Genomic DNA, 26,031 nt, shown 5'->3' with positions numbered 1-26,031 from the left:
AGGTAACAGCAAGATGCAAGAGAAAAATCACCCCTGCAGGGATCTTATTGGTTTTTTTTTTCTCAGCGGTGGAGGTTTCGTATTTCACTGAAAAAGAGATGGATTTGTGCTGTGCTGTTAAAAGATCCCATCTTTTGCCTGTGACAGTTCAATATCACACTGTTTCTTCCAGATCACTTTATGTTCCTTGATTAGAGACTTAACTTAAAATCACAAATCTCCTTCCTCTCCATCTTATATTTCTTTTCACTTAAACAATTTACTTTTGCTGATCAAGATAGAGAAATCATGGACGTGAAAAGTAATTGTCATTATTTTTTTTCCTGCTGAAATTTATGTCATACAAAAATTACATGCAAATATGTGTGAGAGGACACAATGTGGGATTATCAGAAGCATCTTAGTGACTATGTATGCTAGATTTTTCAATTTAATTGAAGAAGTTGAAAAAATTAATTGCTTGCTAATGAAAAACAAGAGGAACATCCCAAAGGTGTTTGTAGGGGAGGGGGGTGGGGTGTGACTGCGCCAAATATTTTGTTTTAGTTGTATCAGGAAAAATGTCTCTAGCAGAACTTCTGCTATGACTGTACTATGTTTGTAGGTCCCATGATACTCAGGCTATTTCCAAAAAATACAAGCAGCTTGGAGTGTGTGAGGAGATGAGTGGGTGGAACAGACTTTACAGAAAACCCTAAGGGAAGTAAATACTGAAGCTACAGCAGTGCTGAGCGAAGATTGGGAGATAGAGAACTGAGCAATATCTCAAAAGACACAACATAAATTGGGAGGAGCAGACTTCAGTTGTCAAAATCCCTTTACATAGCAGAATTTCTTTTAATATGCAATGTATGATTGTTTATTAGCATGGATTTTTCATAAGACAACACTTTCATATGGCTGGCTAAACTCTGGTGACATAATTCCCATTTTCATCCTGTTGTTGAAGATACCTTGCTTATCAGGGCAGTACCTGTGTCTTATATGCAGTGCAAAATCAACTTTTTCAATATTAATGTCCCTAAATATTTGGAAACAGAGGCAGGAAAAAAAATATAGTGTTTGACAATTGATCTCTGGAGACATCAAATCTGTCATCAGTACAGCATGTGTCTCCTGCAGCATAATGCTCTTCTGCTCTAAAATTACTCTTTCTTGGAACTCCTTAAATTGCTGTCTTTAGTAACATAGTAAAAGATGGAAGGATGCAGAATTTTCATGCTATGGAACATTTCACAGCATTTTAATTACTGTGTGGTGCATTGTCATATACACTAACATTAAAATTGTTACAGCAATTCAAAATCAGACCAGGTATTGCTGAAAAATTATATGCAATCATGAGTATACATGAAGATATGTTCAAGTTTTAGGGATTTTTCTTTTTATAGATAGTGATGCAAGTTTTCATAGTATTATTGTTCAAATAACCTCTGCTGAAAATACCTTAGAAGTTTTCAATGGCATGTCTGTACATCCTTCTCTCAATTGCAATTCATGTTAATAAGATTCCTGTCCCCTCTGACACAATTTGATATTTTTATATTGCTGAACCCATAACCCAAATGGCTGAGGTTTGAAAGCAATTAATTTTGCATCTTGCTGCCTGTGAAAACCTTTTGACAACAAATATGTTTGGTTTTGCCAACTTGTTTATGACTTCTAGAAAAGACCAGGTATAATATTAGATACAAAGTACTGCTTAGTTCAGGACTTGTGTATTTTCACATGCACAGGTTAAATAAATAAAATATCTGTTGTTGGTATGAATTGTGCTGGAGACATCAGGATGGTACTGCACCAAATCATTGCAACAAAGGTAAGAGTGATGCAGGAGGGCTTTGTTATATATATGCGCATGCTTTATGATATGGGAGCAGAGTTTTGTAAAGCAACATCAAGCACATGCCTTCCTCTTTTTATTTTGTTATAGCTGTTGTCTTCTGCTCTGGATTGCATGAAGAAAACTCTTCTTCACCAAATCCAACTCAGAAGATCTCCCTGATAAAAAATAGGATGATTTCATTGCATCAGCCTTCTACACCAGGTACCACAAGTCCTCTTCCTTACATCCTCCTAATTTCTCCTTCAGAATCTAGGTGTGAGAGGTGCTGGCAGTTACAAGCACTTCTTACCAGAAAGTTATGGCACTGTATTTCTAACTGCAAGTAGAGCAATGACTTAGAAAGGCCAGTGTAAACTGAGGGGAATTCCTTATTTCTGTATTAAACAAAATTTTAAAAAAATCCCAAACCCAAAACATAGCAAGCAAACCAAACCACAAATAACCCCAAGCAACCCTTCACAGAAGAAACTTACTGCCTCCCTGCTCAATAAACCAAAAAAAAAAAAAAAAAAAAAAAAAAAAAAAAAAAAAATCAACACGGAAGAGGGAAAAGAAAGAAAAAGGAAGGAAAAATAAAATAATTTCCATCAGCACACTGAAATCCACAAGATTTGGGATTGGGAGTTCTTGAAATAAAAGTTAATTAACGAAGATGCTTTCACACTACTATAGAACAAACAATCTATTTGGATACCGAATGAAGCTTTTTTCCAAATGGACTTTTATTTTTAAAGCATTGTGAAAACCAAATGAGCTATGAGGTTTACTAACTTGTGTTCCCTGCCTCTTGTCCTGTCAGTGGACACTACTGAGAATGCCTAGCTTCCACTTCGTTCCCTGCCATCAAAGTGTTCATACACATTGGTGAAATCCCCCTGACTATACTCAGACTGAACAACCCCAGCTGTGCCAACTTCTCCTCTTATGCAAGATGCTCCAGCCCCTCAGTCAGGACCTGTGCTGGATTGTTCTTGTAGGTCAGTATGTCTCTTGCATTAAGGAGACCAGAGCTGAGCACAGCACTCTAGCTGTGGTCTCACCTCTCTTGATCTACTGGCAATGCTCTTCCTAATGCTGCCCAGAAGCCTGTTGGCTGCCTTTGTTGCAAGGGTGCATTGCTTGCTCACAAAGAGCTTGTTGTTCACCACACTCCCAAAGCCCTTCTCTTTGGTTGCTTTTCAGCCAGTCAACCCCCAGCACGTGCTGGTACATGGGGTTATACCCTCGAGGTGCAGGACTTGGCTTTTTCTTCAAGGGGTTCCTATCTCCCTCCAGCCTGTTGAGACTGCTCTGTGTGGTGACCCAGCCCTGTGGTGTGTCACCTGCTTCTCTCTTTTGTAACCTCTGTGAACTTGCTGAGGGTGCACTGTATCTCCTTGTCCAGGTTATTAATGAAGATGCTAAACAACAGCAAAAGGCCTCTAGGTGTTAGAAAAGCCACACATTCCTCCCAGGGGGTGGCAAGGTGACCTAGCCTTGACAGAGGAGTGTTCCTTACAGTAACATCTTCCAGAGGGTATCTAATTCACTAAAGTCCTTTCTGATGTACCCTGGACTGTCCATGGAGCATTTTTGTAATATCTTAAAATATGTTCTTTGCTGATTGTAGTAATACAGATGTATTTCTCTATTGTACATTTTTCTTTTGTCATGTTCTTTCTTTTTGCTGACTTGTACTTGAGATTTTCCAAGTTCATAAGCAAAGCTGGATATGAAACACCTGTAAGGTGGTACATAGTGGTGTTAGAGGTCTCAGTTTTCATTGTTCTCTTTCACTGTAACCACAAGTGCACCCAGTTCTCTTATTCTGTGATTTATTGTTGACCCAGCACAATGCAATGCATATAATCTCTTCCCAGAGAAAACCATTTTTTCTACTGGATGTCAAAAACTTTCCTGATCAGTTTCAGACTCTTGCAGGTATTCAGATTTCTTTGGCCTCAGGTTGTGGCAGACAGGCATTATAAAGCTCAGAGAGTTGGGAATTAGGCGCTTTTCAAGGGAAAAGTTGTGTTCACCTATATCAGCTGTGAACCACCTTGCCACGTGAGACACACTCAAAGGATTAAGTCTGCATTGGTACAGTCCTTGCCACTGCAAGCTGAAGTATTGCTAAGGTTTGATGAAATGATTTTGTCATGAACAATAGCTTCAAGTAACTTTCTACTTGAAAAAAGAAAATTTTCTTTCCTGAGTTTTCACTTTGGTCTCTTTCACTGTTATGCTCTTGTGAGAGAAATTGCTTTCTGGGTTTTACTACAAACTGAAAAAATTATCCGATAAAAATATTATTTCTACTAACAATAAGTGTGTAGGTGCTAAGTTAACCTGTCAAACCTCAATCAATTTGAAACAGCACAGCAGGTTTGTGTCAGGACTCTGCTTTGTTTCACACATCTATGGAATTTCTGAGCTATTGAGATCCCTAACTTTTTTTATTGGATCATCAAACCATAGCCCGGAGCTGTGCATAGACATTTTCCCCTAGATCCAAAAGAGCCAGGAGAGTGGCTGGAGTCCTCATTCCTGTGTGCTGCTGGTATCTGGCCTAGCATACACACACATATACACAATTTGCCAGTTCATCTACTTGTGGCTTCCATGTAAAAATGATGGGCTGAACACTGCCCAGGCCTTTCCTAAGCTGTATGCATTCGGGATGGTTGGCCCAGGTGTCAGTTTGAGCGAGGCAGCAAACCCAATATGAGCAGGCCAGAAAGAGTTGGGGAGTGTCCAAAGCAAGGGAGGAAAAGTGTTTGGGTGGGAGACCACAGTCCGTGCCAACCCAAAGTTATGTGCAGCTCTGTAACATCTGTGTTTATTTTTCCCCTGCTCACTGGATGTTGCTTTATAAAAATGAAGTTAGAATTAACTTCAATAATTAGGAGAAAGTTAGTCTGCTTTTGCTGTCACATTCAAAAGATGCTTCCTTTTCTCCTTTGTCTGAAAGTTTAGTTGAAATATAGGCAATCTTCTGGAGGCTCTTATGTTTTTATTTTTGCCATACCTGTGCAGCCACACTTCCTTATTATATCCCTGACCTTAATTCTGTCCTTCCCACCTGCCTGTTCTCCTCCACAGGAATAGGACTACAAAAGGGCTAACTTTGTGTCATTCATGTTCACAAGGTTTGAATACCCTCTGAACATCAGGATCCTAAATACGAATGTTTAGTCTCTTAATATTTCTTACTTGGCCTGGGGACACTCCAGTTATTACTGTAATATTATTATTACTACTGAAAATAAAATATCATGCAAATTAATATCAGCTCTATTCAGCTCCACTCTATGTGGGAGAGCTTTGTGCAGCTAACATCCCTTCAGGGAGTTTATATTAGATTGATGAGAGAACAGTGAATTACTTCTTGTCTGGTTTATAATATGCTGATTATGAAAAATTCTGGCCAAGATGATCTAGCATTTTTAGTACTGCGAGCAAACTGGAGTTTGTTAAGAAGGTATTCTTATCTATCCTGCTAGAGGAAAGTAAAACTGTTACAAAAGATAAAAATAAAAAATTTTGTAAAGCTTGCATTGTTCATTTATTTTGCTTGAGACCCTGTCAAGCTCTTTCTCTTGTTAGGAGAGAGTTGCCCTTAAAGTATCAGTTCTTTCTTTCTGCCAAAATGCTAAATCCATATAGCTTCAATATCCTTGTTGATATTATTGGTATTATTCTCACTTGGGACTTTGAGTACTTGTGGTCTAGACCTTCCAATATAAATTCATTGTTGATACCAGTGGGAGGATACATTCTGCCAAGAATTTGTGGGTTATTTTTTAATTCTTCCGTGTTCCTTGCCCTGCTCCGGGAGAGATTCTGTTGCTATAGTCCAGACAAAATGTCCTTTTTCCTCTTCAATCCTTCTATTTCTTGGGAGATATAGCCCCCATACACTGTACATTTGGTCACTCATGTGCCCCTTGAGCTGGGATTGGCCTCACTGAAATCTTTGGTTTCTCACAACAGAAATCTCTTGTAACATTGGCTCAAGCTGTTCATGGGTGACGTCCACAGACAGTTTTGGAAAACCAGACTGGGTGTTATCTTCCATTGGTGTCCTGGAATCCCAGGAGAGGCAGCAGATGCTTCTGGAAAACAGCTCCTCCAATGGAGATGTTGAAGGTAGGCAGAGCTACATTTCCCCTTGAATAGACACCTGCTTTCACCCAGCTCTGGCTGCAGCCGGCTGAGGCCTCAGGCCCATGTCACTGTAAGTCCCACCATGTGCTGGTTCTGGTGCAGGCTCCCAAAGGCACAGTCAAGTGCTCAAGAGTCAATAAGAAATGACCATGTAATGCATGTGTGCTGCCTTGGTTGTGTATGGATGTACCCTCTAAACAGCCAGCCCCTTTATATACTCATTTTCTATCTCCCCATTTTGGGATAAGCTGCCTTTACTTGCAGGCACTGCATCTTTCTTTGGAAATTCAATCCTATACAAGCCAGAGTTGGCTCCACCTGTCTTTTGTCTGACTGGCAAAGTCTTTGGCTTCTGTTCTGTTGGACATGTCTTCATGCTTTTTTTTGTTTTGGTTTCTTCTCATTTCTTCTATAGTTTCTTTATTTAAACCCTTTTTTACTTTATCCTTGCTCTTTTTTTTTTTTTTTTTTTTTTTTTTTTTTTTTTGGTGCATAGTTCTTTCTCTGTTCTCATGGCTCTTTTCTTCATACTCCTTCATTTTCCTCTTATTATCTCTCTTCCATCCATGCTGCATGTCTGTTGTTTTTTTTTTCTCTTCACAGGGTACATTTTCCTCCTGAACACCAGTAGACTCCCAGATAGATGTGAGTTCAGCCTGCAAAGCCCTATCCTGCCTGGGAGCTTGGATTCTTGCATGCTGGAGCTGGCCATATGTTCACAGGACACTGTTCCTCTTCTCCAGAGATTCACAGTTGAAATCAGATATGTGGAGACAAACAAAAATACAGTAACTTCTCTGAGAGCTGGCCGGGAAGAGAATACTGGGTAAGACAATCAATTTTCAACTGTTGAGCCTTTGAATTGCAAGGTAGAGTGGAGTTCCTTCAGGCTGCTGTTTATCGCTGTCTTTTGTTTTCTTGAGATCATTGCTGATATTACAGCAGAAAATAAAGGTATGACATTCAGGACTGAAGCACATAGCCTCCTGACAGGATGCCTGTAATAGACACAGGTTTTGTGTGTCCCCTTTGCAAAGAACACACTAGCTTAGATCTTACTCTTCTTCCCTCACACTTAGAAGGGTGAAGAATGATTAATTTTTCCACTGATTCTAGGACTGCAGCTGTAAAATGCATCCAGTCCAAAAACTGCCTTGGTAACATGACTGATATCTCTATGGATTCAGTGGGTCCTATCAATCCTACAAAGGTCCCAGTTCTCATTTTGAGGTGGGGTTAATTTTACCTCTTTAATAATTTCTTCCCTTCTAGTAGTTTCAGGAGTATCCACTTCTGCTCCATTTGTAGAGTTCAGGGAGGGAAAAATCTGAGGTAAGAAGAGGTGAAGGAAAACAAAAGAAGGTATAACAACCCCAGATCTTGTCCTGTATTCCCTTTGATCCTGCCAAAGTTTTACTTCTTTATTCCTGTGTGTAGCAGAATGCACTAAGGAAGAGAAATGGGTAAAGGGAACAAATCACAACAGGAAAAGAAAGAGAGAAGTCCACGTGTCGTCTAATTTTTCCATTTTCCATGCGCTTGTTTTTCCTTTGCTGCAGTCCAACTTGTAAGAACCTGGGTCAGACACATAACAGAGTTTTTTATTTCCATCACCTGACTGACTCCCAGGGAGAACTTAAGCAATAGATCCCAGTTCTTGTTTTCTTTGAATTCTTTGGCACTCCTCAGGCTGCCATGGAGATCTGTAGTGGAGAGTCTCCGTCAGCCAAAGATAGCAGAGTTTGACTAAAAACCTTTTTTTTTTTTTTCAGATCTCTCTCTCTCTTTCTCTTTCTCTCTCATTTTCAGCTGTTGCTCAGCTCCTTCCTGGCTGTTCCTTCCCTATCTTCTTGCCAATTTCACTGGGAGTCTGTTGCATTTTCTAGGATTAATTTCTAATATCTGTTTTTTACCTACCCAGAGCTGCCCTTGCTGCTTTTTGAATACTTGACAGGCCTCTGCAGCTCCAGCTCCATTCCACAATATAAACTCCTAAAATACCCTTTTTCTACACCTTACTGGTCAGACCAGGCTTTGCTGGTAATCACTGCATCATCTTTGGAACAAATCATAGATGTTGTTTAGCAGCTTATTTGAGCACTGCAAAATAATATGTGAAGTCAAGATTATCATCTCTCTAAAAGTGATGGCATTTAGATTTATTAGAATGAAGTTAGCTTTATTGGAAGTTGGCACAGACATCAGTGTTACTTTTTCTTACTGAATGAAATGAAGCACTGGTAAGCTCAGAGAATTTACTCTCAAGATTTTAAACAGGAGGAGACCAAGTCCTGTTTGAAATCAAGATAGAAAGGAGGATAGAAAAGAGATAAAAAAAAGTTAGGAAGTATCAAATAGCTTTCCTTTCCTCCCTTATTACAGGGGAACTTTAAAATCTTGGTACAATTTAAAAAACCTGACCATGCAGGCAGGACAGAATTTATTTCTAACACTGTGATTGACTTGCTTCTTGTTAGGCAGGTAGCCTGAAATGAGCATTCTCTCCATGATTAAGATTTTTAACAACATGGGTTGTTAAGGGCAGACTACCCTGAAGTGTTCCCACTTTACAGGGACTTTCCATAAGTAGTAGGAGTTCTACAAGTTTTTCTGTCTTAACTAAACATTGCTGCATGATTTAGAGCAGACCACAGGGGACAAGGAGCAGATGACCATGACATAGATGCCTATGTGTAGTACTTAGTGTAACCACTGAAAATTACTACCAAGGGATTGTATTCAGATCAAAGTAAAAACCTGGACATAGAAAAAAGGCTAGGTGGCACTTTTTTCAGATAATCAGGCAGCCAGGAAATCCTGCTTGGGTCCCTTTTGTCACCTTTCAATTCCATGACCAAGCTATACTTCATCATAAACTCCAGCTGCACCAGACTGCTTCACTGAACTCTCCTCTTTCTGGACCTAGAAATATTCTCCTGATGGTGTTTTCTCCCTCAGGATCCATCAGCTGCACAAGTCTGAAAAGTTTAGATATATGTCACATGGAGAAAGTTTCTCTCCTGCTCACCTCACCAACTAGTAGGACTTATCATTAAACTGGTAGTATTGAAGCTGCCACTACTTTTTCATATAAAATCCTTAATGAAAGAAAAAGAAACAGATGGACTTTTGGTACCATGTCCTCTGGACAAGTAGGTCAAAGTCACAAAGTCACGATATTTATTTTTAAATACCATACCTATAGATCATGGGTGTTCTGAGATTTTACCATTAGAAGGAGAACTGCTGAGGGAGTGAGGTGTTTGAGATTCTATGTATTTACAAAACATATATAAAATTTCATTTCTCTTTATGTCTGTAAAGCTCAAACATCAGGAGCCTGTACAAGGCCAACGCCTTCTTTATCTGGCACTTAACTCAGAAAACCATTTTCATATCCTCAGAATTATGGTTATGGTGTTTATTCAGGTCACATCTAATATATATTTTTAATTTTTGTTTTAAAAACATTTTTTTCTACTATTTTGCTTATCCCATCTTTTCATCTTTACCACACAGATGCAGAATCTGCCACATTTGAAAATTCTTGAGTCCTGTGTGGTTTTGAGTGTTTTCACATGCTTGTGTTTGTTGTGGACCACAATTATTTCTGTGTTCCTAGCCAAAACTGTTTCAGTAAGAAGCTAGTTTCTTTCAACTCTGAGTACTCACACTTCATTGAAAATAAAAAAGCACCATTTGGGGCAATGTGGGATAATATTTTCACTTTCTGTAGTAAATAAGCCTAGTTGATTTTGTTCTGTTTTCATTCTGGAAAGGACATGGTACTCTCAGTATATCAGAAAACAAAAAGTTCATAGTCACATGCACATATGGGTTCTCAGATAGCCAACCTCACAAAACTGGTTATTGCTTAGGATTTTGTGTCTTCCCCCTTTTCTTTGGAGGGGTGATGGTGATATAATGCTCCACCATCTTCTGAGACACTTGAAAAACTTACTGTCTTTGACACTTCTACTAATGCAGCTGTTTTCATCCTCAAAAGTTATTTAACTTCTACTGTACAAGGGAGTAGCCTGGTAAGTGTTCTCAGATAATGTCTAAATGCATGCTGACAACAATGAGCAGAGCCATTTTGATTAAAAAAATGTATTTAGAAAGGGTGAGGCTGTCCAGCTTCTATATAAGACTATGAATTTTGAACACTAAGCTGAGAGTATGTTTCATTTAGTACCTCTTGTGCCTCTCTTGAACTTGCATCCAAAATTATACTATGTCAAAGAAAAACCCGCTAAGAGTTTGGTGAAGGCTGGAGTGGTAGACATGTGTTTTGTGTTCTCTATTTCCTTTTAAGTCCAGTGGTTAGCACTGGATGTATGTGAGGACTTGCAGACAACATCTTCCTGTGTGTATAAAAGTAAAGTAAAACTTCTAATCTTTATGTTCACTGATTGAGTCTAGAAGCATCTAGCATATACAGCTTTGTGCAAAATCCCATGCAGTGGGATCCCTTAATTTAGAAAATATTTCAGCTTCCATGTTCTGCTTTATTGCATTTTTCAATCCTAATGAAGAAATAGTTATTCTTTACATAAAATATTTCCTAAAATTAATCATCAGTTACCTTTGTTGGATATGAAAATCACATCATAGAAAGGATTGGTAAGAAGAGGGTGGAAAGCATCTGTTCAGCAGAGAAGACTGAACAAAGTGAACCCTACAAAAGAAGATTTGGAATTAAAAGTTTTCAGGGTGAATCTTGAGTTTTCTTGCCTTAAGCATTAGATAGCTTGCAGCACCAAACTTTCTATCCATGCACATTTCTCAAAATTATTTCAGACCCTGATAATTCTTCCATGCAGATGAATTTTAACATCTCTTTTTAGAAGAGTAATATTGCCTCAATACTTAAGATCTGGTTTGACATAAAATCAATAGTAAAGTTATTGCCAAGCTTGGTTTATCTGGAAGCCTGCTGCAGTGATCCATCTTCTGCTGGATCAACACTGTGCTTCATTCCTGATTCCATTAAGAAAATTACATTGGCTCTGACTAGCTTCCGTTTCAATGGTGGGACCAAGCAAAGGAGGTGTAATTATTTACAGCATTAGAATTCTTCCTGCAGTTGGCTCGAGGGGGTGATGCTTTCTCTGAAGGGAAATACCTTGATGATGAAGAGACTTCATACACAAAAGCACTCTATGTGATGCAAAGCCATTTGTCATTTTTGCAGCCTTTGGATGTTAGACAGCTTTTTCTGCCATGTTATAAATGGAGAAAATTTCAGTAGCCAAGATATTTCAGTACAGAACTGGGATGTTTTGTGGGACCTTAGTGCTCTGGCTCAGAAGAGCTACCAATTCACAGAAGTAGGGGCTTAAGATGATGGTCTTGTTCTTCCACCAGATATCACAGCTCTCCCAGCAGACATGGCAGAATAGACAGTCTTGTCTTCCTAAATCATGGCATTTCAGAGCTTGGTTTATTGACTTAGATGACTAGTAGTTTTATTTTGATGTACCAGTCTATAAACAGCAAGTTCCAAAGTGTCTGGCTCATAAAGCATATAGGATTAAGGTGCAGCAGCTGAACTAGTCATTGTTTTCAGCTGTGGGGCTCTTCAGTTGCTACTGCTAAATGTACCAGCTGTGAATCAAAGGCTGTGTGCCCCAGGTTCCTGCACTCAGTGTTGTGTTAACACTGGTAATACTGTGATGTCTCAGCTGGAGTGTGGGTTGTAACTTGGTGGTGGTACTAGAACTATGCCTAATAGCTAAATTAGAAACATTTAAAGATTGTTCTTGCCCTTATTGGCTCATTGAACCAACTTGACTATGGCTCATTCATTCTTGTGGTCAACAGGATGCAATGGAGTGATGAACAAAGCTGTGTCATGTAGCAGAAGTGACTCAGTTCTGGGTCAGTGCTGGATGATCTTGGATGTTGTCCCACAGTGTGGTGAGGGGATATATTTATAAGAATATTTATGAGATATATTTATAGGTGCTGGATTGCACTGCAATACAAATTGAAAGCAAGGCAATCAAAGTTGGGAAGTAGAGATGGTGCTGCTGTTCAGGGCTGTACCTTTCTGAAGATGAATTAAATTATAATGAACTATTGAATATATTATGATGGGACAGGAAATAGAGGAAATAGGGTCATCTTTGTAAGAAGACCTCTGTTTCATATGAGTTCAGGATATCTGTGGGTATTTCTGTGTATGTAGAATTGTGAAAGGGAAAGGTGTGTGGATGCCATAGAAGGGATAGTAAAAAAATTATACAAAGTTATATAATTGGTTTGTGGAGGGAAGAATGCAAGAGAGGGTGATAAAAAAAATTACAGTTGCTTTGGATTTTTTGCAAGTTGTAAATACAATTCTGTGATTTTTATACTGAGTCCAGAAGAGATGTGTTTGTAATCTGGGTGTTGCCTTCTAAGGTGTTTCTGGTGTAGAACAAAGGCTACATGACTACTTCATTGCAGCTGAAGGCATTTCCTAAATAAAAAAGTAATACTAGGAGCAGAGCTGATCAACATGTCTTAACATTGTGGCCTGGCCTTCTTATTACTCCATTGGCAGCCACTTAGGTCACTTGTCCAGAGTGGCCCCAATAATGTCAGCAGTGTGTAGAATGTGGGCAAAGTTAACTCTGTCTGATACTGTTTTCAGAAAAGAGCTTAGAGCAAGGATTCGTTTCTCACTAGACTTGCTCCAATCCATTTACAAAATAATAGCACATATTTAACTGTATTTTGCTGTCTTGTTAACTTAAGATATAAGAACAGTTTTTGGAAACAAAAATAAAGTAAAAATATTTTAAGGAATTTTGCTGTAGTTTTCAAATGATACCTGGATACCTTGACTTCCATTAGACTTAATTTGAGTGAGGTACTTCAAAAATCCCTTTTGGTATCTTTCTCTAGCTTTTGATGTCTGACAACCATCTTTAAAATTAGGTGCAGGGGACCATTTGTCTTTCTCCAACTGCCACAAGTGCTGCACAATTGAGAAACCTTTGCAGTCTAGACTTGTAGGTTATGGCATTTGCTCTGTAGTGAAATGTAAATTGCACAAGTAATCTGCATTTCCTGGAACAGCACTTCTCTTCTATCCATTGCTTTGTGGGTGTACTGTGGTTTGCTAAGATGGAAAATCAGATAGCACACAGATAAAGGTTTTTATTCTTGACACAACCAAGAAACATTCAGAGTCAGATGTTTACTTCCAGAACAGACAATGTCAGTGTTGGCTTGAGGAGATCCAGAGTCTCATGCAGCTGCTTGGTTGATCTGTACTTTCAATAGCAAACAGAACACAATTATGTATGTGGAAAGCACATATTAGGGTAGTGTGTCCAAAACTGGTGATAATTAAGACCCATTTAAGAATCATTGGGAATAGCTGGATCTCTTTGTCATTAGCAATACGCTCTGCAGCAAAGATAACCTTACATGAGTTTGCTAGGCTGAGCATCACTTGTTTTATATTAACACCCATTTGTTATCTTGCTATTTGCATTCATTGATCCATTTCCCACACTAATACTATTACTTCTCTTTGGTACAGTGCAGAATCTTTATGCTAGAGATTCCATGGAATCCAATGTGCTGTGTGTATGTCTGATAACATTCTGTTGTCCTCTAGGATGAAATGGAAACACCTGGTGGCCCAGATTGGACGAATAGAAAGACCTTTCAAAATCACCCTGGTGTATTCAAACTGTGGAGCACAGGAGGTTGGAGTACTGGCAGTGGGCTCCTTGCAACTCAGGAACTGCTTTCATGGTATGCTGCAAACATAGACAGGTTTGGAATAACCAAATGCATCCTCACCAAAATGGATGAGGGTGATGAGAGATAGGATAGGACTTAGAAGAAAGATGAGTAATTCAGAATTATAGAACTAATTCTAGTGATCCTCTCTACTTTTGAGGTTTACTTTGTTTGATCTTTATATGGGGAAAAAAAACAAAAACAAAAACCAACTGGACTTATGCTGAATCCAACAAGGATGGAAAAAGTCTTTACCTAGATTATTTTAGCATTTAGTATTTTTCTCAAATAATCAAGAACAACAGTCTACCCAAAGCCTTTTCCATACCTGGACTTCATCTAACAAATCTATGAAGAAAAGAAACATTTATCTGCCCCTGATGGGGTCTGTTTGCTACTGCTAGGCTGAAAATTTCTATCTAAAATGAAAATAATCACAATGTAATTATTTTCTCTAAAGTACTGAGTGGTTAGCTGAGACCTCAGTTTTACCTGGAGTGTACAGTTTTGTTCTGAATGTCATGCAAATGATCCTCAGAGGCAGTGCAGAACCATGATAATATCATCTAGGCTTCTTGGAATTGCAGAAGTCTGTCAGCACAGGCAGTCTTCAGGTTGGGGACATAATCATCTTTAGTTCCTGAATTTCATGACTTAATATAATGTTATTGCTTCCATTTTGCAGACTCTGTAGAAATAGCCTAGAATGTAATGTAAAAAGAAAACACTATTTGTGAGCATGCTTTTGATCATATTAGAGATTTAATTCTAGTCATTATTCTTCTAATTTAATATGCTATATTTTTAATGTAATTTTTTTTGACAGCCCTAGAATTTTGAGGGGATGCATACAGCCTGAAACACTGTGCTGTCAGTCTCTAAAACCTGTTGTATGTATCTGGCACAAAACAGCATCATGAAAAAATATTATTTTAGAGTGTGTACCTAGATTGCTGCCAAGGTGTACTTTTCTCTTTTTCCTGTAATTGGTTCCCTAACTTTTGCATTTTTTTCAGAGTAGTAGTGGCCCAATGTAACTTCTGTGCAGAGCTCTGCTAAAGGGCAGCAGGTCCACAATAGGCCTGGGCACATAAGCATCCACAGGACAGACTGAGTGCATTGAGAGCTATGCTTTTGAGAAATACCAGACTTAAAAATCATGTTCAGTCTGGCTGATGGGTACCTGTGAAGTCAGTAAAATACTCCCAGACTAGAGCTGACTAGACTAGTTAGGGTGCATAAATAAAATTTGTATATAGCAAGCCAGCTTGCTGTGGAAGCAGCTACCTCATGGGCTGGATGCCACAGCTGGAAGCTGGCACAGAAATGAGTCAGCAGCCCAAGTGCTGGTTAAACTTGAGCCTCAATAGGGCATAGCAATGTGTCTGTCAGGGCTGGAGATAAGTGGGTGTTCCTGCCTCCAGCAGCAGGGTGCCATGCAGCATGTCACAGCTGCTTGGCAGGTGCACAGTCATGTCTGCAGAAATGAGGAACACATCACAGTAGGAAACTGCAAGGCCCTTCATTAAAAGAAAAATCAAAAATTATCTAAAGATAGAACAAACACAGCAAAAGCAGTACATCAGAAAGAGAAGGGCAAGAAATTTGGTCCAAGAATCTCATGCTGGATAGAAATCTACATGAAAAAAGCAGAGATTTATCATACAAAGGACAAGGTTGTACATGTGAAAATTGATACACATGAAGGGTCATACACATTCTGTAAACTCATCTCTGGATTTAGTTATCTTTTTTTTTCCCATTAGATAAAGAAAATCAAGACCTTTTTGTATATGACAAAGGCTCAACATTCCCCTGCTTCCATGGAGGCTGTGTCAGCCACCTACAAATCTGTGAGTTCAGCAGTGATTGCCCTATCAAAGAAGAGGAAGGAGTGAGGTGTGGTGAGTATGTGGCATGTGGCATGACACTTCATGGGAACCTTCATTCTATTAGAAGAAATAATTTAGAATACAAAGTAAGTTAAATTTATTCCATCTTTAGATTAATTCAGTATTTCACCTCCTGAATTAATTTGTTATGTTTACATTAATAGGATGCCAAGATTCTCTTTGAAAATTCAGCCTGTGTAGAATAAAATGGATTTTTTAAAATTGTTTTGGTTTCCTAAGTATTGAAGTAAGAAGCTAAATGACCTTCCCTTCACAGTTATTGCTACTTCAGAGAAAGGCAAAATCTTATTTACATGTGTGCAGCTGGGTGACAATTTCCTGTTGGACCCAAGATCTAAACCTTCCCTTCAGGGAAAGGTATTAATCATCACGAGTCCTTCCAAGATCCCAGTTCAGGAGTTCTTGCACATCAGGACAGAAAATCCCAAAACAGTATATGTGGTGCTGAGAAGCAATTTTAGCTTTGTTCCAAGTACAGTGGTGATTTAAAATAATCTATTGATTTACCTTCCTTAAGTGGACATGAAACTTTGTGATGCCTGCAATTTCATAGGTAGCCAGATATTTGCAAATATGTGGCAGTGATTTGCCATGCCTGAGATTATGGGGGATGCAGTTTTGCCCAGTATTTAGAGTAGGACAGCACAAAAAAAGTCTCAAATGTTTCCAGAAGCAAAGTGTTGGCTTTCTAATGGTGACTCTGGAAATAAACAAATGAGACCTATTTTGATAGTGTAGCATAGTCTGGATAACTTGGACAACCAAAATGGATTTTCACTTGTTATTGTTCGTGCTCTTCCATAATAAAGTTGCTCCTATTTTCCTACTTTTTCATGTTCTGGATTGTAGACAGTCTCCCAGAGGGTTCACACTGCTCCTTTGAAGAAGGTCTGTGTGGCTGGACACTGAATGAAACTGCACCATCTTCTTGGTCTATTCGGGGCTTTTCTGAAATGATTCAAGAGGACTCATTTGTAGGGTCTACTTTGCAAGCCACTGGTGGTAGGTTCTTCATTGTTCTCTCTCCCACTCTCTGTGCATGCATGTACACAATAGCCTTGAACTTAAGTTTATTTAAATTGATTTAAAAATTTTGTCATCATTGCCAAATGAACTTCAGCATCAGTATCACCCATAATAATTTCAAATGTAACAACTTCAAATTAACTTTTGAACATGACTCAAAACTTTATATTAAACAAGTTCTGCAGAAAAGTTAACACAAAACTCTCAGATACAAGGATTCTCCTTCACCTTTAAAAAATTGTGTAATGAATACTGTACAGTTGCAGAGTACTTCAGCAGCAACATGATAACTGCTGCATCACAAGGTAAAAATTGCCTAACAGAACTGCAGAACTGTTAACTTGCTAAATAAGAAAGGGGAGGCCAGACCCTCACCTGTTCAGGCTGAAAGTCAAAAGTGTTAGCACACATGAGTCTTGCCTCACAGCTCTCTGCCAAAATGAAAGGTTTCTATACAAGAGTCCTGTTTGTCTCCTGAGAGCTTGTGTAAGCTCTCCCTGGAAACAAAGACTGCAAATAAACTCTTCCAGCCCAATGTTTTACTCAGCAAGAGTCATTGATGCTAATGGTGTAGGAATTAGGAGTGTAGATGGGTGTGCACCTCTCTGTAGGAAGATACGGAGTGGTATCTGAGATTTATTCACTCACATTCCAATAAGGGATGTTGGCTTTTGTGTTGCTGAAATCTACCAGAGTGTTTATTATAACCTTACCAACAGACTTGCTCTCAAGCCCTGCTTACATACCTGCACTAACATTAATGATGTTAAATTGTTTCAAGTGATTACACAAAACAGCAAGAGATTATTTTGTCTTTTTCACTTTTGTGTTCACAGGACACTTCCTCTACATGCGAGCAGACAGCACTCAGACAAGTGGAATGGCTAGGGCTTACAGTACCATCTTGCCAGCCAGTCTTGCCACTGAGGACTACCAGGTGTGCCACTGTGTCTTAGCACTTTGTGGAGTAAATCATCAGGCTGTAGGTACAATTTGCACAATTAGCCTGTTCTCCTGTCTCTCTGCACACTCTACACAACACTGGAAAGCAGAAGAGCTGGCTATAGTGCCTAGCTGGCCACTTGTTCAGAAATGGAAAGGAGATGTGAGGTTCATTCCTAGTAAGTGCAAGCAGAGCCCCAAATCAGTTACTCATTGCAGAAAACTCCCCAGCCTAACTGTACCAGTTAGGAAGAGTTACTGAGAGGTAACTGAGAGGTGCCAACAGCTAAATTGTATGGAGCAGCCAGTGTTTGTAGAAAAGAGAACTGGCTGGCTGGGCCATTGAGTCTTTTAGTATATCTGCTGCTGAGATTTTTCTTCATAAATTCTGCAGTACTTGGGCAGGAGTTAATAAACTTGATAGTTTCACTGAGAACAGGACTGTGAAGTTAGAATGCATCAGATTTTCCAGAAATAGATGACTATAATAAACTTCTGATGACATCCTTCAGGAATTTCATAAGGTTAATGCAACCTGGCCTTGATAAAATCACACAACTTGCCTTGCAGCTCTGAGATGCTGGAATTAAAAATATTAAATAATATTATAGTCATAACACTTAGGAAGATTAAGCTGAAAGTTTGAGCTGGAGTCCAGTCTTGCTAGGGAAAGAAGAGAAAGCTTTGATGCCTCCTAATTAGAGCTGGAAAAATAAATACAGTGCAGGTGCCAGAAATGTAACTTTGGTATTTATATTTATTTATAAATCCAGGTAAAATATGCTGGGTAAACATAACAAAATAAAATGTGGTCAGAGATAGGTTTACAAAACCAGGAGAGGAGAAGCAGTAACTGTTGGTTATTGTGTAGAGGCCACAGGAGATCTGGATCCATTCTCGCCTCCCCTGGCAAGGATTTGAGGCCACATGGCAGGACCAAGAAACTTCTGCTGTTGCTCTTTGCAGAACACGTGTGCTCCCTTTCCTGCCAGTACTGGAGCTCTCCGTAACATTAAAGACAGCTGAGTATTTGCAGCAGTGGCAGAAATGACAACTTTCTCTTGCTCTGTAGCAAACTGGAAGTGGTTGCTGCAAAGAAAGAGGAGCAAGTCCTGCTTCAAGGCATTATTTGGCCTGCTGATTTTATTGTTCACTTGTCTTAGGGGTGCTACAATTTAGGTGGTGCCTCGGAGTTGGAGCAGGTAGATGGACTGAGGTTTCTTGTCTCTAGACCTAGTCCTTGTTTCAAAAGTATTTGGGGCAGGATAACTCTCTCTTCAGAAAAGGCAATAACAAGAAAACCAGTCCTCTCACCCAGATGGTGTCAGAGGCTGTGGATATTGTCATCAGTGGTTGAAGAACAGCTGCCCAACAGGAGTGCCAGTTCAGGTCTTCCCTGAGAAAATTCTGTGCTAGTAATGGTGCTGAGTCAAATACAATCAGTGAGTGGGGCTTAGTGATTTCTGTCATTAAAGAGTTTGACCCTGACTTGGAGGTTTGGTGTCCCAAATTCCCAGGGAGGGTAGAAGCAACTACCTTTCCCTTTTGTCACATATCACCATTCTTTTCCTCTTCTGTTACAGATTCAATTTTCGGTGCATGTTTATGGTAGCTACAATGGTACAGTCTCCTTCTCTCTCAGGGAAGAGATAAATGGAGCTCAAATCACCTTGCCAATGTGGGAAAGGGCAGGGAGCTGGGGTGACCACTGGTTTCTCATCACCTTACCAATGCCAGTGCTTCAGAACCGGTAAGAGCTCCACTGTCAGCAGTAGGTTATCCCTATAGATTTAGTAAATTGTTACTATCTTTATTGTGAAGTGTCACTTTCATTCCTGCCTTTTTTCAAGGCTGTTTTTAAGTGACTCTGCTTGCTCAGGAAGTATTCTGCCATAAGTGCATATCTTTGTGCCCATGCACAGCTCAGCTCAACACAAGCCCACACCATGTGACTGCACTTCTGTGCAGCCTCAAACAGTACTTATGTTTTGGGAACAGCAAGCATCTGTACTAAAATCCTTTTAGCAATCTGAGCAAGCCAGTGTACTCACAGGAGTAAAGTGCTCCCAGCAGGGAAACAGCTGCATTAGCATAGTGGCACTTCGTACTCCCACAGTAAAAAACACTCATGTAAATCAAAGGGATGGTAATCCCACAGTTTAGCCAATAGAGCTGTCCAGTTTAGGATCTGTATCAGTGCAGCCTGGGCAGCTGGAGGTCCTTCATTCCCACATTACTGCCACAATGATTTCAGAAAAAGACTGTTGCCCAAATCAGCTTTACACGAAAGTTTTCATGGGTTTAGATGTAGAAATACAGTGCAATATTGGTTTTCAAATTAAGTGAAATATTGATGATTTAAAAAATTTTAATGCAATCAAATTTTATTCAGGCATTTCTCCTCCCTTATCTACTGTCACTCAATCTCAAGCCCTCCTGTAGCTGGTGTTGGTAGCTGGTTATTTTGCACAATATAAGCTTTTTTTTTAAATTTCTCCAATCTGGATTTCTTTTTTTTTTTTTTTTTTGCATATTCCTGAGGAAGACCTGTTTCACATGAAGTTTAAGGAAGAACCCCCCCCCCCCCCCGCCCCAAGTATATACAGTGAATATTATAATTATTGCTCTACTCTCTTTCTAGTTTTATTTCCTGATTACATTTGGTGTCAGTATTATCATGTGTTCACCATACACACCTTTGCCATGAATGATTCCTTTAGGGTATTATTGGTCTGCCTGCTAGCACTGTATTTAATAATTTTGTCTGACACCATCTGAAGCCCTATGGATTAGTATATGTTTAGTTATGAATATGTAAAATTTGGCCAGTGAATTAGTGCTCTTTCTCTGGGCACTCTACTGTGGCCCTGTCTGCAGCAGAGACCGAGGTGTTCTTCAGACATATTTAAGACTTTCTGCCTCCTCTGATATACAGTCCCTTATGCTTGTTCCCTGAAGCCTCTAATTTCTGTATTGGCCCTTAATTCTGAAGCAAAATGGATCTTACATGGCAGAAGGAAATGGACAGCAAGATACTTTTTTTGAACACTAGCCAGAATGGCATCAAAAACCAATTGATATTCAAATGTTCAAATACTGTAATGTTGGAAAAAGTTGAGCACTTAGGCAAAATGAAAAGATGTATTTGGGTAATGCATGCATTAATTATTACAGTCTGTTTCAGGTAGTTTTATGTTGTTTTACTTCATGTAACCTTTCTGTATGACATTTTCAAATTTAAAACTGAGTGGCACTACAGTGATGATCACTGTGAGTAAGGATGGAACTGTTCAGTCTAGAAGGCAAATCTGTACCACCTGTGACAGCCAGGTGACTGACAGAAGTAATAAGTTGTCATTTGGTACACTGATCTATAGCAGACACAGAATAAGCACGCACACTGCTAGAAGGTGCTGAAGCTTTCCCCAAGGGAGGAAACCCTAGTCTTTGTGCTCCCAGGACACAAGCTCCATCTCAGTCTTCTTGTTTCCATGTTCTACTCCTTATGTCCTGTCTTATCTACTACTGTGGGCACTCGGTGCCTTTCTTCCTTGTTTTCATTTACTTGGTCTTTCTTTTGCTTCAGCCTCCTATTTGGGAAACCATTTTATCTATCTCATACCTCTGACTGTAATTTCCTTTCTGAATTCCTCTTGCTTCTTGTTTCCATCTCTCTTCTAGCAGCTGTTGTCTCTGTGTGTTGTTTAGTTTTGGTTTTTTTATTATGAAGTCCGAATCCCTTCCTTGCACTTCCCTTCTCCTCCTAGCTATCTCTTGCATGCTTTCATTTCAGTGACCCCAGACCTACTGTAAAGGTTTATTCCCAGTACTCCTGTTTGACTGCCTATTTAATTCTCTCTGTAGATCTTGGGCCCACATCCCCTGCACACCAAGTCCAAGCCCCTCTGCTGTAAAATTCCCAATGACCTCCCAGCCTCTCTCCAGGATAACACTTTGTTAACTCTGGATTCAGTTCAGGAAGCTTTTTTTTTTTTTTTTTTTCTCCTATTTGGCCAGAATCAGCAACAGAAAGAAAGGCTGGGGAAGAAAATGTTTATCCATTGCTTTGGAAGGGTAGTTCACACCTCATGCAGCTGAAGCAGGACCTGACATGGTTCATAATAACACTGCTTGGAAAGTACCGTTTTGCCTAAGACTTTCAAATATTCACGGAAGAGGAAACTACAGGATTTAAAAAAATACCAGGCATGGAAATGTCAGGGATTTAAAAATCTCAAATATGTTTTCTTAGAATTTTAATCGGTTTTCATTCACGTGAAAAAAAAACACCTCATGTCTGCCATGTGACTCTCTTCCTCCCAGATTTCAGATCCCACTTCCAATACCTAATAGCACAGAGTGCTTAAAAAGTTACCAGCAATTTTGACCATGGTCAGAATCATGAATTCCTGCATTGCCTCATCCTCAGCACTCACAAAATGTTTTGACTACTAGAAAAGCCATACCAAATCACCCAAAATAGAAAAGTTCAGCCTAAATAATTTTAATGTTAGTGCTAAATTGAAAGCAATTGTAAACAGAGGTGTGTGACATTGCTGGACAATTTTACTGCTGTTTGGTATAAAACTTCCTGAATGACTATTCTGTGTATTTATGGGTGTTGTCAGCTTTCCTTGGTAAGCTCTAGCAATGCTAGGTTAATTTTTATTGCAGATTTTGAGCTGGCATGCTGTTTTTCTGTATCCCAAATCTTCAGGATACTCCTGTCTTTCTCTTGCTACAGGAAAGTGCTGTACTTTCCCCTTGTTCCTTAATGGGATGGTAGACAGTAGACCAGACAGGGAGTAGAGTAGACATGAATTTAAACATAACAAGTTGCAGGCCATGAACTGCTTTATGGGACCAGAAGTAGAGAAACCTTAGCAAAAGGAACAAGGAGGACATGAAGGTTCTATTGAGGTAGTTTTTAGCAACCCCTTCATCCAATGAATTTATTTCTTAGGAGAGAAGGAAGACACAATTTGCTTATCAGCCTCCCAGCTGGGCATCTAGCTACTTTGAAAAACTGCCTCTGGTGAATGGCTGGCAAGTTCACTTACTTGGTTCACACACACAAGGAAAAAGAATATCAGGAGAAAACCAAACAAGCAGAAGACCAGGCAACAGAGAGCTGGAGAACATAATTTGCTGGAGTCAGCAAAATGAGATCAAGGAACAGGAACACTGGAAACCCCTCTGGCTAAGACAGCACTGAGTTCAAAAGACAAATTCCTCCCCTTTTTCTGAAGCTAAGAGGAAGGGGAGGCATACAGAGCCTAGAGGTTATGAAATGTCATTTCTCACACACTGGGAATGGGGGGTGTCATTCCTCAAGGAATTCCTCAAGGTCCTCCCTTGTACTCCTGGAGCAGAAACCTTCCTTGCAGTGCAGGGCCAGGGACCCTTGTCTGCTCTGTGTCCATGGACCAGACACAGCAGATTGACCTGACCACAGGTATAATGCCATGTGAGTGCCTTAAGTGAGGGGTAGGATGTGGTGCTGTGCCTATGCCTGTGGGTCCTATAGTGCCCTGGTTCTGGGCTCAGGGTGCTCTGACTCTCTTCCATCAGATAGATGGGGTAATTATTGTCTTTTGTCAGTGGACTCATATACGAGGTTTGCAGATGCTCTCGCTAAGCCTGCTATTGGAGAGGAGGGTTTCTGTAGGAAGAGGATCAAGGAAAAATTCCCCCACTAACACCACAGCTAAGAGATCATTCAAGGGACCCCTGATTTTGCATTTGCTTCACGCACTTCCAGAGTGCTCAGATCCTGAAAGTGTGAATGCTTTCATTTAAGTACAAGGGGTCATTCTTGAGTTGGAGTAAAATAAGTTTATCCCTAAAGATTTTTAGGTAGCCATGCAACTGACTGTGGATCTCAACCAACATTTGGTTGGTGGGTGGAATGCACGCACATATTTTATTGCCGCTAATTTGGGACAAGTGTGTTTCTAGGCTGAATGATTAATGTGTTAGGCAGACCAGTGCTTGATCTCTCATAAATCATCATTGAGCTTTACCAGAGACAGCAATAGAGGTCCTGCCCATATGCATTTAATAAGCTCTAAATGGACTGGACATTAGACATCTGTTTATTTCTGAAATGTAATGAAGAAAATTCAGTCCTATCCATTAGAAGGAGATCCTTCAGCTTATTTTCTTTCTTCCTTGTGAATTCAGAAGGTAACACTACACATGGATGTGACAGAGCTCCTAGATAAGGAACATCTGCTCATGGTGGAAAAAGATGAGACAGCCCAGGGAGCTAACTCTTCAAGGAATTATGACTGAGACTGATGATGTCCTACCCTTCTGAAATAAACTCATGTCACCTTCTGAGTTACACTGGCTGAGGATCAGGCCCAAGACATTTGGATATTCTGCTCAGTTTTTACTCTATCTCTTTGGGGGTGAAAAGAAGGAGATTTTTTTCTCCCAGTCTAATTCCCTGAGTGTTCTGGTAATTGAATATGGATGGTTGCTTGTGTATAAAAATTAGTGGGGGACAGTTGCTTGTGTGTATGTGCAGATAGCAGGGGAAGGGGGCTCTCATTCTTGTTCCCCATGAAATGTGAAATTGTATGAATGTTGTGGCACTTACTAGGGATTGATATGTGTCTAAGACTTAGAGCAAGCCCTTTTGGCTGCTCAGCTGGACTTGTCTGGAGGAAGAATTCTAAATAGTGATGATGTTTTTTCCATGATAAGGGAACACTGTATTTTTAGGGAGGTTGTTTGTTTGTTTGTTTTGTTTTTCCTTCTCCTCAGTCCTTTGTCAGTCTGCTCTAAAACATCTGTTTTATTGCAAAGGTTTCAACTGGAACTCCTGGCAACCTGGGGCTGGAATTCCCAAGCTGACATTGCTATCGACAACATCACATTTGGCCTGGACTGCTTCACAGACGGTGAGCCACAAATACTGCAGAATCCCCTAAAAATTTAGGTAGTGTAATCAATATCTCAGCGGCCCAGGACACACAATCTGTTCTCCCCATAGAGTATGCATGGGTAATTTATGTCAACTTTTTCAAAACAATGCCATTTTATCTCAGACCTACTGAAGATTGCAAATGATGCAATTTTACTCTGTCAGAGTTTCCTAGTGTTCTTTTTTTATTCCTCTAAGCTGGGATATTCTATATCACATAGTTTAGACCTGTCTGTGTGTCTTGGCAAGAAACACTAAACTTATTCCTTAACCCTAAATGGAAAGATTACATCACACTATTTTTTCACAGTCCCTGCTGATCTATGCACCCTGGTAATTGATACCTGAAATAAATTTGTTGAAGTCAAAGGCAAAAGTCGCCATATTTTTGTGGAGAAAATGAAGGAGTAAATTAACTCTCTGACAATAAAATTTAGATTACTCCAACAAGTGTTTTAGAATGTAAGGAGGTACATTAGTTATCACTGCCAGATATATAACAGCTCTCCTTTGTTTCATTACTGTGAATATGACTGACAGCTATTCCAGAGAAAAATGGAGCCAGTGCTACCCTTTGAAACATGTTAGCAGGAGTCGTAGTGGATATTCCCAGCAGACAAGGGGAAAGAATTTAGGTACTTGAACTACTTGCAAATATTAGAAACTGCCTTCTATTGTCCCTGGGAAAAAAAAAAAAAAAAAAAAAGCTCAGTTGCAAAGGAACTGGAAGATATGCAACACTTGAATGGTAAATTCTGTTGCAGACAAAATGTGGGTTGGTGATACTGTGCCACTCTATGTGTCAGCACACTCAACATGTCAGCATTTTAGGGTCCCTGCAGTGGCTAGCTGTAGCCTAACATGACATATGGGAAGGCTTATGTCAAAATAGATGTGGTAAAAGCTCATCAATAGAAGCCACTATTCCTTCGCATCCTTTTCTGGTTCAGTGTCCTGTTCACTGTCCCTTTGTTCTGTGGGCACTGAAACCACTCTTCTATAAAATGCTGAATACACACAGTTTCACTTGAAATTAAGAGGAAAAGCTGATCCTTTACAGTGATTTCATTTTTTCACTCTATCTCCTTTACAGTCCTCTCTCCCAACCTCCATGCTAGCAGTTTGTTTTGGAATTTTGAGGAAGCTGAAGGGAGTGATTCCAGATGCACTTGGGCCAGGTGATGTGCATCCAGTTGCTGAAGTTTACTGCTCTCAGATAGATCCTCCAGTTTACCCACAGACATTTTGCTGGGAGTGGTGTAGGTACACATCCTTTGGCAAACAGGTGGGGTGTAAATGACCCTGGAGCAATGTTATCAGAGCTTGTCCATTAGACCACCCAGGCTACTCCTTATTTTCAATTGGGATGAATTGCACTGATGCTCAGGAGCAACTGGACTTACCCCATATGAAGGCACGACCCAGAGATGTGTGAGTCATGCAGAAGAAACATATCACAAAGGAAACATTTCTCGGAAGCCTTGCAC

General features: G+C 39.8%; 1 protein-coding gene across 5 annotated transcripts in view; it reads left to right on the top strand.

Moving 5' to 3' along the window:
* The window catches only part of LTK (leukocyte receptor tyrosine kinase), a 92,832-nt gene that overhangs the window by 37,347 nt on the left and 29,454 nt on the right, over positions 1–26,031 (top strand). For 3 of the 5 annotated variants that reach the window (XM_021533465.4, XM_085580285.1, XM_085580286.1), the window contains 9 exons: positions 1,934–2,047; positions 5,819–5,974; positions 6,596–6,818; positions 13,605–13,744; positions 15,499–15,636; positions 16,495–16,647; positions 17,508–17,608; positions 19,197–19,363; positions 24,427–24,521. In XM_021533465.4, the coding sequence (XP_021389140.4) occupies positions 1,934–2,047; positions 5,819–5,974; positions 6,596–6,818; positions 13,605–13,744; positions 15,499–15,636; positions 16,495–16,647; positions 17,508–17,608; positions 19,197–19,363; positions 24,427–24,521 (1,287 nt within the window). Of the gene's footprint in view, positions 1–8; positions 1,820–1,933; positions 2,048–5,818; positions 5,975–6,595; positions 6,819–13,604; positions 13,745–15,498; positions 15,637–16,494; positions 16,648–17,507; positions 17,609–19,196; positions 19,364–24,426; positions 24,522–26,031 lie in introns of those variants that run through there. The other 2 variants (XM_085580288.1, XM_085580284.1) reach the window with 2 other exon arrangements.

Source organism: Lonchura striata, chromosome 5 (assembly GCF_050655825.1).
Source record: "Lonchura striata isolate lonStrDom1 chromosome 5, ASM5065582v1, whole genome shotgun sequence".
NCBI lineage: Eukaryota > Metazoa > Chordata > Aves > Passeriformes > Estrildidae > Lonchura > Lonchura striata.
The sequence above is the reverse complement of the archived record's forward strand: the minus strand, read 5'-3'. Positions and strand labels throughout refer to the sequence as shown.